The 17,218-nt window shown below is 31.7% G+C and overlaps 2 protein-coding genes across 8 annotated transcripts in view; one reads left to right on the forward strand and one right to left on the reverse strand.

Annotated features, from left to right (window-relative positions):
- LOC144840127 (cytidine monophosphate-N-acetylneuraminic acid hydroxylase-like) overlaps positions 1-12,033 on the forward strand; it is a 136,606-nt gene extending 124,573 nt beyond the window's left edge. Inside the window, exon 16 of the mRNA XM_078695799.1 lies at positions 12,023-12,033. The gene's annotated coding sequence lies outside the window, so the exon portion shown is untranslated. The remainder of the gene's footprint in view (positions 1-12,022) is intronic.
- Positions 1-17,218, reverse strand: part of LOC144840128 (natural resistance-associated macrophage protein 2-like) — a 46,362-nt gene that overhangs the window by 20,788 nt on the left and 8,356 nt on the right. For all 7 annotated transcript variants that reach the window (XM_078695807.1, XM_078695805.1, XM_078695804.1 and 4 more), the window contains 2 exons: positions 16,379-16,485; positions 14,865-14,987 (listed from right to left, as the gene is read on the reverse strand). In XM_078695807.1, the coding sequence (XP_078551933.1) occupies positions 14,865-14,987; positions 16,379-16,485 (230 nt within the window). The remainder of the gene's footprint in view (positions 1-14,864; positions 14,988-16,378; positions 16,486-17,218) is intronic.

The following is a 17,218-nucleotide window of genomic DNA, read 5'->3' on the forward strand; positions in this document are numbered from 1 at the left end:
CTGACAGTGAATTACAGTATTATATAATGTCATGGGACTCATAAATACCAGAAATGCTTTGGGATTTGTCATTCAACTATTAGACTCTTTTCCCAGACGTTTTTTGGATCCAGCAGCTGGTAGTTATAAATTATAGTCGAGAATCCTTTTTCGCAAAAATGTCAGTGTCTACTACTACTCTACTACTAGTACTGCTGCTTGCTTTCATCTAATAAATGAGTCATATCTTGTGACGTAGCGGGCTAGAGCAGCAGCGTGAAAACCACCAGGAAGACGAAAAAATAACTGGATGACACAAATAAAAATATAAAAAAATGTAGATTTATGTACACAATAACAAACCATCCCACCCTACACAGAAACAAATGAAAACAAATCATAAACGTAATATCCGAGTGCCGGAAAACGTTAATCATAGAGAAGAAATATATGTATATCAAATACTTGGATATTTCATTTTGTATTGACAACCATTTTTAATAAATCAATGCATGTGATGTGATCAAATGCAAGGATTACTATGTTTTACCAATGTTTTACCCGTATTAAACTTCATATTGCTGCAGTAATTATTTCTGTCTTTGAATATTATAAACCACATTTTAAGACATGCTGCTGATTAGTTCCTGTTTACAAAACCTTACATGTTTTGCAATCTGTTTTTGTTTTATTTCCTTATTGCAAAACATTTACACTATCTACCACAGTTTAGAGCAGAAAGGAATATCTACAGCTGATCTACAGTAGATCTACAGTACACACAAAAGTACAAATGATGTCATTCCTTAATGTCATACCTCTAGTGGTCATCAGTTTGTTACTCTTCAGATACAATATCGCAGAAGAAAGTTTTGTACAGTATCCATATTATTTTAAATATGGAAAACATGGGGAGCATTCTGTGACAATCGTAAAATCAAGTGAAACATACCAGCTTTCACTGACAGAAGTAAAAGAAGGTAAGGAACTGAAGTTGAAAACAGTCACATGTCAGCTGTTGATATCTTTCAATAAACAACAAGATGAGGGTATTCACACATGCCAAGATGATGATGACAGACACTATCTGGTTCCTTCACAAAACTTAGATAAGAAGGATGTGAGCAATAATGATGAATGCATATTAACTTGTGAATTACCAAACATTATTAAGGAAGAAGAAGTAACATTTTCTTGTGAAATCAAGAATGAACATATGTGTCAAATTACAGTTGGATGGATCCAAAGGGATCGTCACCACAGCCTAGAGATATACAATAGAAGGGAGTTTGATATAACATTGAAAGGTTTTTATCCTGGAGAAGGTATATTCTTTTACTGTAATTATTTTACTTCATATTATTCTTATGTCTGCTACACATTAACTTTAGAGGTTAAACCTAAATTAATTGTAAACATCAAACCTTTATGTACAGCTGATAAAGACTTTGGATTGTACTGCTTTAAATGTGAAGCTACGGGTGGTTCTGGCGAAAAAGTTTATTACTGGGAACTAGATGGAGAAAAGTTGGTTAATTACAGCAATGAACAGTGCTTTAATGGCTTGCCCGCTGGTAATTACATTGTCAAGTGTCTGGTGAATACTGATGCTCAGATTGTCTTTGGTGAAATAGAATTCAATGTACAAAATTATTTAACAACCAAGTCAATAAAAAAGGAAGATAGTCATGGCAAGTTTTATTATATAATATTCACATTGGCTACAACAACTACAATACTACTATGTGTTGTAATTGTTTTACTTTACCTACAAAAAAGAAACAGACAAAGGTCAAAGTCAACAGATAATAAATCAACAATTGCAAACCATGTTGAGGTCATTACAAATGGTTCAACTGAATATCAAGAACTTCAAATCAAGGAATCATTGGATGCTGAAGACTACCTGAAGCCTATGGACATATACATGCATTTAAAAATGGGTACACCACCCTCTCCCATAAGCGAGCAACAGAAATAAGAATTGCATTATTAAATTATATTAACAATATAACAAATCAAATCTTTATCTTGATTATTGTAACTGTGCAAATACAAAGATACGATGATGGTACAGTACAAACATCTTGTTTATTATTCCTCAAGCTCCTTCCTATACAACCAATAAAAATATCAAATTTCTTTATGTGTATAATGTTTTGTATAGCTAATAAAAAAAAAACAATAATCAATTATTAATATTTAATTCATAGCTTATGTTGAGAACAATACCTTATTACCGGCGTACCAATCTGCCTATCGGAAAGGTTTTAGCACAGAGACGGCTTTGGTTAAGTTAACCAATGACGTACTCTGGAATATGGAGTTGCAAAGGGTGACTGCGCTGGTATGTATAGACTTGTCAGCCGCCTTCGACACAGTGGACCACGAAGTACTCCTCAACGTTTTGCATAACAAATTCGGAGTGGCCAATGCGGCATTGAACTGGTTTGATACTTACCTTCGTCCTCGATTTGCCAACGTAACAATCGGCGAAACTAACTCGGAGACAGCCAATTTGTCCTTCTCTGTACCTCAGGGTAGTATATGCGGTCCAGTTCTATACACCATATATGCCAGCACTTTACAAGATCACATCAGTAAGTTTGATATTTCTGTGATGGGATATGCCGATGATCACTCAGTGTATGATTCATTTAATCCAAATTCTAGTTCTAGTATGGTAAATACAATCACCAAATTACAAGAGTGCCTCATATCCATCAACGACTGGATGAAGTCCAACAGACTAAAAATGAACAGTGAAAAAACAGAGTTCATACTATTGGGAAGCAGAGCTCAACTCCTGAAATGCGAGAAAGATCATATCATCGTATGTCAGGACAGAATACCACGTGGTTCATCTGTAAAATACCTTGGTGTTAATATCGACGACCAGCTATCTTTCAAGAACCATATACGCGATAAATGCAGAACGATAGCTGTTAATTTATACTATATTCGTCAAATTCGCAAATTTCTCTCCAAGGACCTTTGCCAACAACTAGTTCAATCGCTCGTGCTGTCACATATTGATTACGCCAATGCATTGTATTATGGTCTACCTGCTAATACCCTTGCTCCAATGAAGAGGTTACTGCACCAAGCTGCGAAAATAATTGTCAGGAAAGGTCGGTATGACAGTGCAACTAACGCCATGCGATCCTTGCACTGGCTTCCGATGTCTCATAGATGTCAATTCAAAATAGCGTGTCTTGTATGGCGTTCGCTTAAAGGTTCCGCTCCAAGTTACCTGAGAGATATTCTTACTGTGCGGAATGTTTCTCGCAGTACTCGTTCAAGCACCAGCAATTATAACCTGACAATCCCACGAACTAAACGAAAGACATTTGCTGACCGTTCGTTCGCCGTAGCAGGACCCAAAATTTGGAACAGTTTACCAAGTCACATTAAACACTTAGACGACTATAATCAGTTTAAAAAACATTTAAAAGCACTATATTTCAAACAATGTTACGATACTAATTGATGTGAAGCGCCGCTGATTATAATTAAATGTTGTATAAATGTGCGCTATACAAGTAATAATAATAATAATAATAATAATTTCATATGCAATGTTATCAATTTAACTAATTTGTTTTTTTAAGCTAAACAAAAATGATTAAATATTGATGTATAACAAAATATAATATTGGACTTTATTTACTGTAAATGTTGTATAGTATTAATAAAGTCAATTTTATTTTTTTTATTAAACTTTGTTTAATGAGGGTGACTCAAAACAGCCAGGGCTACCATGCATCAGGCCCTCAACACTTAAAAAACGGGAACAAAAACAAATACAAAAAGACGAGAAAAAGGAAAACAAAAGGAGTTGAGTGTCATTCATTAATAATAATATATAAAAGTATGTCTTTGTTTGTGATGTCTTCCTACCCCATTCGCATTGTTCATTCTGCGACACTTTAAAATACTTTGCAATAAAAGTGTTTCCCATTCCCTACGTTTTTTAGATCAAATTCAAGGTCGCAAACTGCATTTAATGTAAAAACAAATACTATATGGTCCTATCCAAAGGCATCACCACAGCGTACAAATCTACAGTGAACCAACATTTGATATAACTTTAAGAGGTTTTTATTTTGAAGAAGGTATATTCTTTTATTGTATAAAATATACTGCCGGTTATGATGTCTGCTGTACATTAACTTTAAAGGTCATGCCAAAGCTAATAGTAAACATCACATCTTTACATAGCACAGATGAATTCTTTGGATACTACTGTTTTGAATGTCATGTGACAGGTGGATCCAACAAAACAGTTTATAACTGGAGAGTAAATGAAATAAGCTGGGGTGATGATGATAATAGTGAAACAAATAAAAAATGTTTTAATGAATTGTCAGCTGGTGAATATACTGTCAGATGTCTGGTGAGTACTGATGCTCAGAGTGTCTCAGGTGAGATGAAATTCAGTGTAAGACATATCAAACAATTGTCAAAGACAACCAAAGATGGTGAAGAAGATGATGATGAGAATGAACGCAAGGAAGATGACAATGACAAGTTTTATTTCAAAATATACATAATAACTATAGCAACCCCAATTATAATATTACTATGTGTGGTTTTACTTTACTTATGGAAAAAAAACAAAGGTATTCAACTCCCTCCTGAACAGCAAAGAAATGATGCAAATGTTCAGGGCATTTCTGGAGGTTCACAGACCATGGCAGACGATAACATATATCATACAATTAATGATATATCATATGCTGCTGAGAATGACATTGTCAATACAAATGCAGAAACTAACGATGGAGAAAATGAAAAAGATGGAAACAGAGAAGAGGGCAACAGACAAGGTGACAACCGACGAGAAGGCAATGGAGAAAATGGCAACAGAGAAGATGGCAATGGAGAAAATGGCAACAGAGAAGATGGCAACAGACAAGTTGACAACACTCAAGATGGCAATGGAGAAAATGGCAACAGAGAAGATGGAAATAGAGAAGAAGGAAACATAAAAGAAAGCTATAGAGAAGAATGCAACATAGATAATGACAACATAGAAGTTGGCAAAATAGAAGATGGCAATATAGAAGATGGCAACAGACAAGATGGCAACATAGAAGATGGAAAAAGAGAAGATGGCAACATAGAAGATGGTAAAAGAGAAGATGGCAACATAGAAGATGGTAAAAGAGAAGATGGCAACATAGAAGATGGTAACAGAGAAGATGGTAACAGAGAAGATGGCAACATAGAAGATGGTAACAGAGAAGATGGTAACAGAGAAGATGGTAACAGAGAAGATGGCAACATAAATACTGAAGCACCTCACTATTTTGTTATAATATATACTGTCAAAATGTTTCATACTATTATTTATATTTGATTTGATTTGATTAGTTTTATGTACAGTATATCTTGAACTGTATCATTATTTAGAAAAACATTTTGCTTTTAAATGTATAGAAGAAAAGCATGCATATTTTTTATACAATAGTTTTGTTATAATTAACAACATTTTTGGAGAACAACTTTTAATACAGTAATAATTACTGTATAAAAGTATGTGCCAGAAAAAGAATGTCGGAATGAAAGCTTACTTTCCCAATAACAAAGTTATCGGAAAAATTAATGAAGACTTTATTTTAATTTACGTGTTTAAATTCGTGTTTGATATTCTTGAATAAAAATACAATTACAAATAATATATATTTTGTTATCTGAACTATTTATATTATGCATCATAGACACTCTGTAGTTGTATATAAAAAAATCATCTCACAGTGATAATCATTTTTTTTAAACAGAGATCATTCAGGTACATCCGATAAATTGATTAAGTTAAGCTAAGTTATGGCAATGTAATATAATTATAAAAAATATGTACTATTTATATTGTATATATATATATATATCTTGACTTTGCATGGATGTGGGTGGGAAAATAAATGTATTTAAGTTTCAATTTTGATTTCTATGTTTGTTGTGTTTGTATTGCTTTGTACATTGTTTTTACAGGTTTTCCATTGTACGCCCATCATTTTAACTTTGCGATATTTATACAGTGACAGCTTTATTTCAATAATTGATTATAAGTTGTTGTTAATTATTGTGATATTTGATCTAATTCTTTTCTTTTAATTAACTAATTTGAATGTTACTAATTTTCAGTTTATTAATACAGCAACATAGCATTAATATGTATAAGTTGTTGAGTATTTATAATATAGAAATGTTGAGAATAATAATTATACTAATAATATTAATTATTTTGTACTTTAAAATTTATGTAAATGATATCTGAGTTTGCTTCAGTTTCTATGTTTACCTACTGTATTTGCAATTGTAATAATTCAAACATTTACAAATAAAGTAATACATACTGTAAATTGCTGATTATAATAATTTGAGAATAGTAATTAATACTAATGTAAAATAGTAAAATATAATTATAATGTGGGTTTTGCCTTAAGATGCTTGGACAGGTTAATAATTGGCACAGTGGGCAAAACATCTTTCGCATTCTAGAGGGCAGTATGAAATGCTGCAATATTATAAATAATTTGCATTATACTACAACAAATCACTTATATTTGCAAAGAAATGTCAATAAAAAAAAATTTGTCAATTTGTGTGCAATTAAATTAAACTGTTTATATGGTTGAGTGTGTTTATAGCTTTTATTAGATAGCCTATGTATAGTAAATACGTGAACGTGATTAGTCGAAACTGCATCACATGACTACCGTTGCGAGGATCATAAATCGTATATGTCGAGTATGATGATATTGACTGAGTAATTTTCGCATGATTATCGTGTCCTGGTCATTAAACATACAAAACCCAGCAAATTCTCGAGGAGTTTAATATTGACTGTGTAATTTGCGTGTGGCAAATAACGTTTGCACCCTCATTTTGTTATTCACCCTCTATAGATGTGACAAAAGACCATTTGTGATTAGTCAATACTCACAGGAGGTATGCATAGCATGCTGAACATCTGCTCAAAGAAGATGAATTATTATTATTAATAATTAATTCGGCCTACTAGCATTATTAGTAATTTATCATTATTAGTGTATGATTATTGATGGAAATTCTCGGAAGACTAAAATGGTATGACTTAGACTGAAATGGTATGAATTAGACTGAAATGGTATGAATTAGACTGAAATGGTATGAATTAGACTGAAATGGTATGAATTAGACTGAAATGGTATGAATTAGACTGAAATGGTATGAATTAGACTGAAATGGTATGAATTAGACTGAAATGGTATGAATTAGACTGAAATGGTATGAATTAGACTGAAATGGTATGAATTAGACTGAAATGGTATGAATTAGACTGAAATGGTATGAATTAGACTGAAATGGTATGAATTAGACTGAAATGGTATGAATTAGACTGAAATGGTATGAATTAGACTGAAATGGTATGAATTAGACTGAAATGGTATGAATTAGACTGAAATGGTATGAATTAGACTGAAATGGTATGAATTAGACTGAAATGGTATGAATTAGACTGAAATGGTATGAATTAGACTGAAATGGTATGAATTAGACTGAAATGGTATGAATTAGACTGAAATGGTATGAATTAGACTGAAATGGTATGAATTAGACTGAAATGGTATGAATTAGACTGAAATGGTATGAATTAGACTGAAATGGTATGAATTAGACTGAAATGGTATGAATTAGACTGAAATGGTATGAATTAGACTGAAATGGTATGAATTAGACTACCAGATGATACCTAAAACCAACAAGGAAGGAAACCAAAACGAAAATAAACAAGAAATATTTCTTTAAAAAAACATTTTTAAAGATATATTGTCCCTCTGAAAAATATTTTTTATTTCAAATTTGTTTTTGAATGTGTCATTTTATTGTCACATAATAGTTATTTTACCTGAAAAAAAAGTAATTTAAAGCAAAAAATACTTCAATTGTCTGTCAGACAATGGTTTTTGAGTTATAATTAAATGTTTCTTTTCTCTTTTTATATGTGAATTTTGTTACAGAAGTGAATAACTTTGATATGAAACACAGACTCAATTTAGTTTATTTTATTGCTAAGGTCAAGTCTGTGGGTCACTTCATCACGCCTAGATACTTCAAGTATGAAGTATCCTATTACAAACAAAAACTTTCATGGACTGTTTTGATACCAGAAATGCTTTGGGATTTGTCGTTCAACCATTAGATTCTTTTCCCAGACGTTTTTTGGGTCCAGCAGCTGGTAGCTATAAATTATAGTTCAGAATCCTATTTCGCAAAAATGTCAGTGTCTACTACTACTCTACTACTACTACACTACTGCTGCTTGCTTTCATCTAATAAATGAGCCATCTCTTGTGACATAGCGGGCTAGAGCAGCAGCGTAAAAACCACCAAAAAATAACTGGATGACTCAAATAAAAATATTAAAAAATGTATATTTATTTACACAATAACAAACCATCCCACCCTACACAGAAACAAATGAAAACAAATCATAAACGTAATATTCGAGTGCCAGAAAACGTTAATCATAGAGAAGAAATATATGTCTTTTTTTTCGTTATGCCTAACGTTCATGTACATCAAATACTTGGATATTTCATTTTGTATTGACAACCATTTTTAATAAATCAATGCATGTGATGTGATCAAATGCAAGGATTAATATGTTTTACCAATGTTTTACCCGTATTAAACTTCATATTGCAGTAATTATTTCTGTCTTTGAATATCATAAACCACATTTTAAGACATTCATGATTAGTTCCTGTTTACAAAACCTTACACTTTTTGCAATCTGCTTTTATTTTATTTCCTTATTGCAAAACATTTACACTATCTGCCACAGTTTAGAGCAGAAAGGAATATCTACAGCTGATCTACAGTAGATCTAAAGTACAAATGATGTCATTCCTTAATGTCATTACTCTAGTGGTCATCAGTTTGTTACTCTTCAGATACAATATTGCAGAAGAAAGTTTTGTACAGTATCCTTATTATTTTAAATATGAAACATATGGGGAGCATTCTGTGGAAATTGTAAAATCAAGTAAAACATACCAGCTTTCACCGACAGAAGTAAAAGAAGGTAAGGAACTGAAGTTAAAAACAGTCACATGTCAGCTGTTGATATCTTTCAATAAACAACAAGATGAGGGTGTTCACACATGCCAAGATGATGATGACAGATACTATCTGGTTCCTTCACAAAACTTTTACAAGGATCTGAACAATGAGTATGAAAGCATATTAACATGTGAATTACCAAACATTATTAAGGAAGAAGAAGTAACATTTTCTTGTGAAATCAAGAATGAACATATGTGTCAAATTACAGTTGGATGGATCCAAAGGGATCGTCACCACAGCCTAGAGATATACAATAGAAGGGAGTTTGATATAACATTGAAAGGTTTTTATCCTGGAGAAGGTATATTCTTTTACTGTAATTATGTTACTTCATATTATTCTTATGTCTGCTACACATTAACTTTAGAGGTTAAACCTAAATTAATTGTAAACATCAAACCTTCATGTATAGCTGATAGAGACTTTGGATTCTACTGCTTTAAATGTGAAGCTACGGGTGGTTCTGGCGAAAAAGTTTATTACTGGGAACTAGATGGAAAAAAGGTAGTTGCTTACAACAATAGCTATAACAATGAACAGTGCTTTAATGGATTGTCTGCTGGTAAATACACTGTCAATTGTCTGGTGAGTACTGATACTCAGAATGACTCAGATGAGAGAGAATTCAATGTACAAAATTATACAACTGCCAAGTCAATCAAAAGAGATGATAATGATGAAGATAACAATGGCAAGTTTTATTATATAATATTCACATTGGCTACAACAACCACAATACTACTATGTGTTGTAATTGTTTTACTTTACCTACGAAAAAGAAACAAAAGTCCTCAACAGTTCATAGCACAGCAAAGAAATTATACAACTTTGCAAGGCATTTCACACACCACAACAGTCGATGAGGATATTTACTATACAGTTACTGATACAGAAGATGCTCCTAGGAATGACTATGTCATTGCAGATGTCAATCAAGAAACAAATGCAGAAACTAACAACATAGAAGAAGGCAACATAAGCAATGGTAACAGAGAAGATGGCAACAGAGGAAAGAGCAACGGAGAAGATGGCAACATAGAAAAGACCAACGGAGAAGATTGCAACAGAGGAAAGGGCAACGGAGAAGATGGTAACAGAGGAAAGGGCAACGGAGAAGATGGCAACAGAGAAAAGGGCAACGGAGAAGATGGCAACAGAGAAAAGGACAACGGAGAAGATGGCAACAGAAGAAAGGGCAACAGAGAAGATGGCAACAGAGGAAAGGGCAACGGAGAAGATGGTTACAGAGAAGATAGCAACAGTGGAAATGGCAATGAAGAATATGGCAACAGAGAAGATGGTAACAGAAACGAAGCCCCTCAGTATTTTGTTCTTGAATCTTAAATAAAATGTCTGGAATAGTGTAGTGAAAATTGAAATTTAAGAAACTAATAAGACCATTCTATATACCACTGCGAAAAGTTTCTAGAAGTTACGCATGATTTACTGAAATTTGCCATTGCATACATTTAATATAGCAAATCTGTGCATGCGCACAATTAAGATAAAATTGTAAACGAATTTGTTTTTTTATTGTGAATATTTATGGTATTAGAAGTATGGGTGAACCCATTTATGACTATTCAATTAATTATTGTACACAACAATATAGAGTAGAAAAAGGAAATTAAGATAAAAATATTCTATAACTTGTTAATGTTACATTATAACATATTATATTTGAATTTACAATACATTATAGTTAATATATTACAAAATAATAACTAACTACATTCAATGTATATGATTTTTTAGACAAATTTTTGCACTGTATGTTTGAATATAATAATGCTATGTAGTTTGTAAAATAGTTTTTAAGGATGATACATATTGCAACGTTTACTTTTATTTTGTACAGTACACAGAGACTGCACTTTTACATAACTAATTACACTAGTTTCATTAACACTGTATACTTTCTAAATATTTAGCTATACTTTGGTTTTTGTTTAAAATGAAAAATAATGCATATAATAGTGTATAGTTCAATGTTGATCCAAAATAAAAAATCTCCAATATCACAATGATTCTTTTTGTTATGTTGAATTCAAGGAACTCAATAAGGAAATTTGTATTTTTAGGAAAATCAAGGGTTGAGGAAATACAGTACATCATTTAAATGCTTGTACTGTAATTATAATTAATCTACTTATTTTTTATATAGTAAAAAAATAAATCTTGTCTGTACAGTGAGGTGAACAGCTGAACAGATCATTCAGTACATCCGATTAATTGATTAAGCTAATATATAATATATATTATATCTACTGCTTATAGTAATATAACTTGTTTATCTCGACTTTGTCTGGATGTGGGTGGTTAAAATAAATTTATTTAAGTTTCGAAAAAAATTTGCTTATGAAATCAAGAATGAAAATATGTGTTTTTCTTTCGAGGTTAGATCAAAATTAATTGTAGAAAACATAAAATCTTCACATATAAATAAGTGTAACTTCATTCTGTTTGGGACACCTCAAAAGTTAAAAAACATTGACATTGAATCTCTTTATAAAATCACCCTGGACAATGTTGGCATTCCTGCGATCAAATCTGCTAAATTTCTTGGTGTCCATCTAGACAGAGGTCTCACCTGAAATCACACATAAAAGATTTTGAAAACAAAATCTCTAAAAGCCTTGGTATTGTCACGAGATAAGTTAATTTATGTTTATTCAATTACGTTATGATCTTATCTTTTTACAATACAAGAGAAGATAATTAGGAAGGCGAAATGCAGAACACTAGTTATCTTTAAAAGTGGCAGTCTCTGATTGGATGCTCACTTGCACACATGGTATCACTTGCTAATAAACATTCATTATTTGTATAATAATCAATTAGCTTCAAATAGTGCTGCGCAAGCAAGATTTAAAGATTAACAAAACATTAAGAGGAACATCAATTGTGTTTCTGTATATTATGTATTTGATAATCTCTCAAATGTTGGAAGAATTTCATCTGGTTGTGGAATAGGTATTAAATAAAATTTCTTTTTGAACAACCAAAAAATAATATAAGCGAACTTACAGTACGTTTCGAAACCTATCAGGTTTTATTCTGATAGGTTTCGAAACGTTTCGCTTATATTATTTTTTGGTTGTTCAAAAAAAAAAAATGTATTTAATATTTGATAATCTTTAAACAGAGAGTTCATAAGTCTGCTTTCTTCTTGTATTTAGAAACTAGATTTTCTAATTACCTTTACACATTTTAATATTATTTCCTTATTGCAAATAAACCAAGCAAAACTAGTTTAGTAACAATGTATTTCCTGATTGCGAATGCATTTATTTGCAGTTCTTCCACAAAAGTAAAAACATCCATCTCAATTTTATGTAATTATCAAAAACAAGAAGGAATATCTGCAGTATAGACTGTAATAGACATAAAGGTGGAGACAAAATGTTAGTGATTCACGTCTTTATTATTCTAGTTTTCAGCTTGTTACTTTTCAGACATAACATTGCAGAAAACAGCACTTACTCTTTCATATCATACACAGAAGTAATTGTGACAATAGTAAAATCAAGTGAAACATACCAGAAGCCACAACATACAGCAATTGAAGAGGATCTTAAAGGTGTTAAATGTGAGCTTTTCATATCTTTAAATGAGCAACAAGATAAAGGAATACACACATGTCAAGACGATGCGGGTAGGTACCATCTGGCTCCTTTACAAAATGTAGATGCTGAATCTATGCCTTCAAAATGCGTAACAACTTGTGATATACCAAACATCATTGAGGGAGAGGAAGTAACATTTCCTTGTGAGATCATGACTGTGTGTAAAGTCACAATTGGATGGATTCAAAGAAATAACTACAACATACATCACTACAATGATTTGAAGTTTAATATGACTTTGAAAGGGTTTCATTCTGGAAAAGGCATATTCTTTTACTGTAGTTATTATGCTATTCAACTTGGATATTTCTGCTACACATTCACATTAGAAGTTAGAAAAAAATTAATTGTAAACATTAAACCTTCACATACAACAGCTAAAGACTTTGGCTTCTACTGCTTTGAATGTCAAGCTACCGGTGGATCTGGCAAAAAGGTTTATAACTGGACATTAAATGGTGAATACTTGGCTGATCAATATAAATGGTGCTTTAAGGGATTGTCAGCTGGTGGTAACATTATACAATGTGTCGTGACTACAGATACTCAGATTATCTCAAATATGGTAGAATTGGATTTAGCAAGTTATACAAAACCAGCAGATGGTACGGGTACAACTAATTTCAGCATCTATTTTATTTTATTCATATTAACTGGCAGTGCCACATTACTTTTTGCCGTATTCATATTCCTTTATTGCATGTATCGCAAGAAAATACATGACGAATATTCTATCAGACTTGATGATATTTCTAAAACTTTCAGAAGGCAAAAAACAGAACCACAAGAAATATATATTAATAAAGACAAAGAAGCTTCATGTATCAAATCTGAAAATGAAATTTATTACAGTATTAAAGATGACGATCAACCCTCAACAAGTAAAGAGAGGGAAGTAATAATATCTCAAGCAGAAAATGAAATGTGTAATTTTAAGAAAAAAGACACAATAGTAAATGATCATGAAAACATATATTATAGCATTCACGATGATGATGATGATGATGATGATGATTATCAATCTTTGAAAAGTAGACCGACAGAAACAGTGAGAGTCAACCAAGCAGATGATGAATTTTATACATCTACAGTAGAACAACTTGAAGATGTATATTATTATAGCATTACATATGATGATGATGATGATCAACCTTCAACAAGTAGACAATCAGTAAGCAACAAGCTAGAAAATAATGAACCAAGGAAAAACAGAAAAATGACAAATAAAATCAAACATTTTGGGCAGTTTACAAATTCTAATTGTGGTTATAGCTTTGATGTCACCAATGAATCTCAAACAAGTGAAGAAAAGAAAACAATAGATGAATATGATGATACAGTTGACGACTACTTGACAACAATGGAGCTAAACAGCAAAAAAATATATAGTAACAATGATGACGATTACTTAGAAATTATACCATAAGTTTAAAAAAAACAGTGCATGACATGGATTGAAATAAATTGTACAGTATAAATGAATTATTTAGTATAATGAAAATAATGATTAAATGCTAATACTCATGATAATGGATAAATGTAGGTTAAAGTCTTTTTTAAGTCTGCAATTTCTCAAAAATGTTTCTTTAAAATAAGATGGATGTATATATGCCATTTACATAACAAACCATAAATTTGAACAAAGTAATGTATGGAGACTTGTAACAATTTTGGAAAAGAGAAGTCTAGGCAATTAAGAAAAACTTGAAAATATTGAAATTTACTTGTTATTTTGTAGAGATTGGACTAGTGCTGTATATTTATTATATCTATAATATTAGCAAAGATACATGCCCTGGGTTGCAAATGAAGTTTAAAACCATCTTCCCAGTTTAATTCCATGAAATAGGAAAAAAGTTGTATAACGAACAATCATACAAACTCTCTCTCTCTCTTACAATACATTTGCTTTTTTTTTTTTGCTTCTTTTTTTTTAGCTTGCAAAATAATGTATAGTTGTTCAATGGATAAACATTTCCAATATCAATATTATTTTTGTCCAATATTGCTAATGTTGAAATTCAACTTAATAAGAAAAGTAATAATTGTTGAAATGGAAATTGGATAATGAATTTTATAAAACAATTTATTAACAAAAACATTTTTACCGAAAGCAAAACTACGATCATAGTTTGTTCCACTAACCTGAAACTCTGCAACAAAACCAGATTGCAAATCAGACTCAATGTTCCCTGGATCCAGGTATGCTATACTCATAAGAAAACCAGGCCCAGTAAATGCCCAAAGCTTGCGGAAACTAAAGTTATACTAAAAAAAAATGTAATAAAAGAAATCATTAAGGATAATACATATTAAAACATGAATCATATTGTTCAGACCCCCTAAGTTTCCTGATAATCACAGGAGTTTGTTTGTTATTATTTTTAGACCAAGGATAAACCACTAAGTCTTTGGCTCGTTTCAGGTAGGGTCCTTCTGGTGGTGAATTGGGCAATACAATGGGTCCCCTACTCTTTTCGAAGAGTGTACTGTATTCTTTAATGTGTACATGAGCCATTTTGTACAAAGGACCAACAGCTTAATGTCTCATCTGAAAAGACAGTGTGCTACCTACATGTATTCCAACACACCAGTTGTAAATAGTCTGGTATACACATCGCCAGAGAATATTTTAACACCACCTTCTCTATATATTGTAGAATGTAGCATCCTCTATGATTTGGCCATGCTTTTATAAAATCTCCCCTGATAATAAATTTTCCAAGTTTGAATGAGGTTTGGTGTAGTAAGTCTGTTTAAAGTAGCTATTTTATTTGATGTTTTTTATCCGTGTCTAATTTTTCATCCGTGTCTATTATTTTATATATTAACTCATAAGCCAGAATTGGCTGGTCTTGTATTACAAAAGAGTGTGATTAAATAAATAAATAAATAAAAATGTGATAAATTTAGGACAATTAAAAAATAGTTTATAGAATAGAACAGAGGATCATGATACACTATAAATCACAGACATAAAATGAGGTGAAGATGGGTTTACTCATCCATTCAATAAAGTGTTACAATTTAGCCATGGAGAAGACCCAATATATTATTATTATATTATGATTATACAACATTCAATCAATGCTGCTAGAATGCTTGAATCAATACCTCCATGGTAGAAGGAATCAATGTTACATTTTATATAATAATAACAATAATAAATTAAATTTGTAAAGCGCTTCATAATGACAGAAACAAACTCAAAGCGCTGTACATAAAAATAACATAAACATTTGGTCAGCTTAATCTAAAACAATCAATACCGACAATTCTAGTGTTTGGAGTAGTAGGAACCAATATTTTGCCATGGAAATACAGATTTTCTAGTGCCATTTATTTCCATGGTATACAAGCTCCAGCAGCGAAATGTGTTATACCTATTAGGTACTTTGATACTATAGTATAGTACAGTACTTTAAAGTACTTGTGTAGTTTATAAGTCAAATGAGGGCACTGTGACATTTATTTTTCTGTAACACTGGCAAGCATTGTTCTTTATATATTTTTACATTTTAAAGTCAATGAGGGCACTATATCATTTTTATTTTCTATGTGTAATCTACTTTTATTTTATTTATTTTAATTCGCACTCTACAGAAGGGAGTCATGAGGGCGCTATAACATACAAGTGTACTGGCAGTGCAATTACTTACATTTTCTTGTTCTGGAATAGGTACCTGTTCTTCAAAGTATGTCTGAGACGTACTAGTCTTTGGGTTATTCTCTGGAAGGGCTCCATAAACTGGTTGTTGGCCTTCTTCTGTAAAAATTAAATTCTAATCATAAAAATTTACTATAAAACAGCATTTAAAAAAGAAAGTAATTGCAACTAGGTTATGCTGACAATTAATTCAACAAAACAACAATACTATTCTTTTCAATAATTTAGCCAAAGACCATACGACATATTGAATAATAGGGTGAAGTTTTATAGCACTGTTTTAGTGGAGTTTTCTAGGCCTGTATTAGCATGATTTAGTTTTTCGCGCCGCAGCTCTAGCCAGCTATGTCCCAAGAGGACATACTCATTAAGAAGCTTTTTAATAGCAGTAGCTATAGTATCTAAGGCCGACAGTTTTGCGACTTTGTAAACTCGACCTATAATTTATAGATCCCAGCTGCTGGATCCAAAAAACGTTTGAACAATTTTGGATTCTCGCCCTTTCATTGGTTGACGCGAATCAACACACTGTGAAGAATTTTTCTCACTTGTACCACCGTGAAGTCACGTTGTCTCTAGAGGGTATTCAGTTGCATGCCTACAGGTTGTTGAGGTCACACACACACAGCACATAAAGTTCAAAATTGACCATTTTTAAATGCCATTTTTTAATTAGTAGATTAATATTTGCTGGCAAATAATACATTGTTGGAAAGGTACACATGTCTTCTTTCAAATGCTGTTGACAATTGATTTGTATGTATTTTTGCGATTAAAGGACATCTTTCTAATAATCAATCAAAAATATGTTTAACCAGAAATAACTACCAAA

Source organism: Antedon bifida, chromosome 4 (assembly GCF_963402885.1).
Source record: "Antedon bifida chromosome 4, ecAntBifi1.1, whole genome shotgun sequence".
Lineage (NCBI taxonomy): Eukaryota > Metazoa > Echinodermata > Crinoidea > Comatulida > Antedonidae > Antedon > Antedon bifida.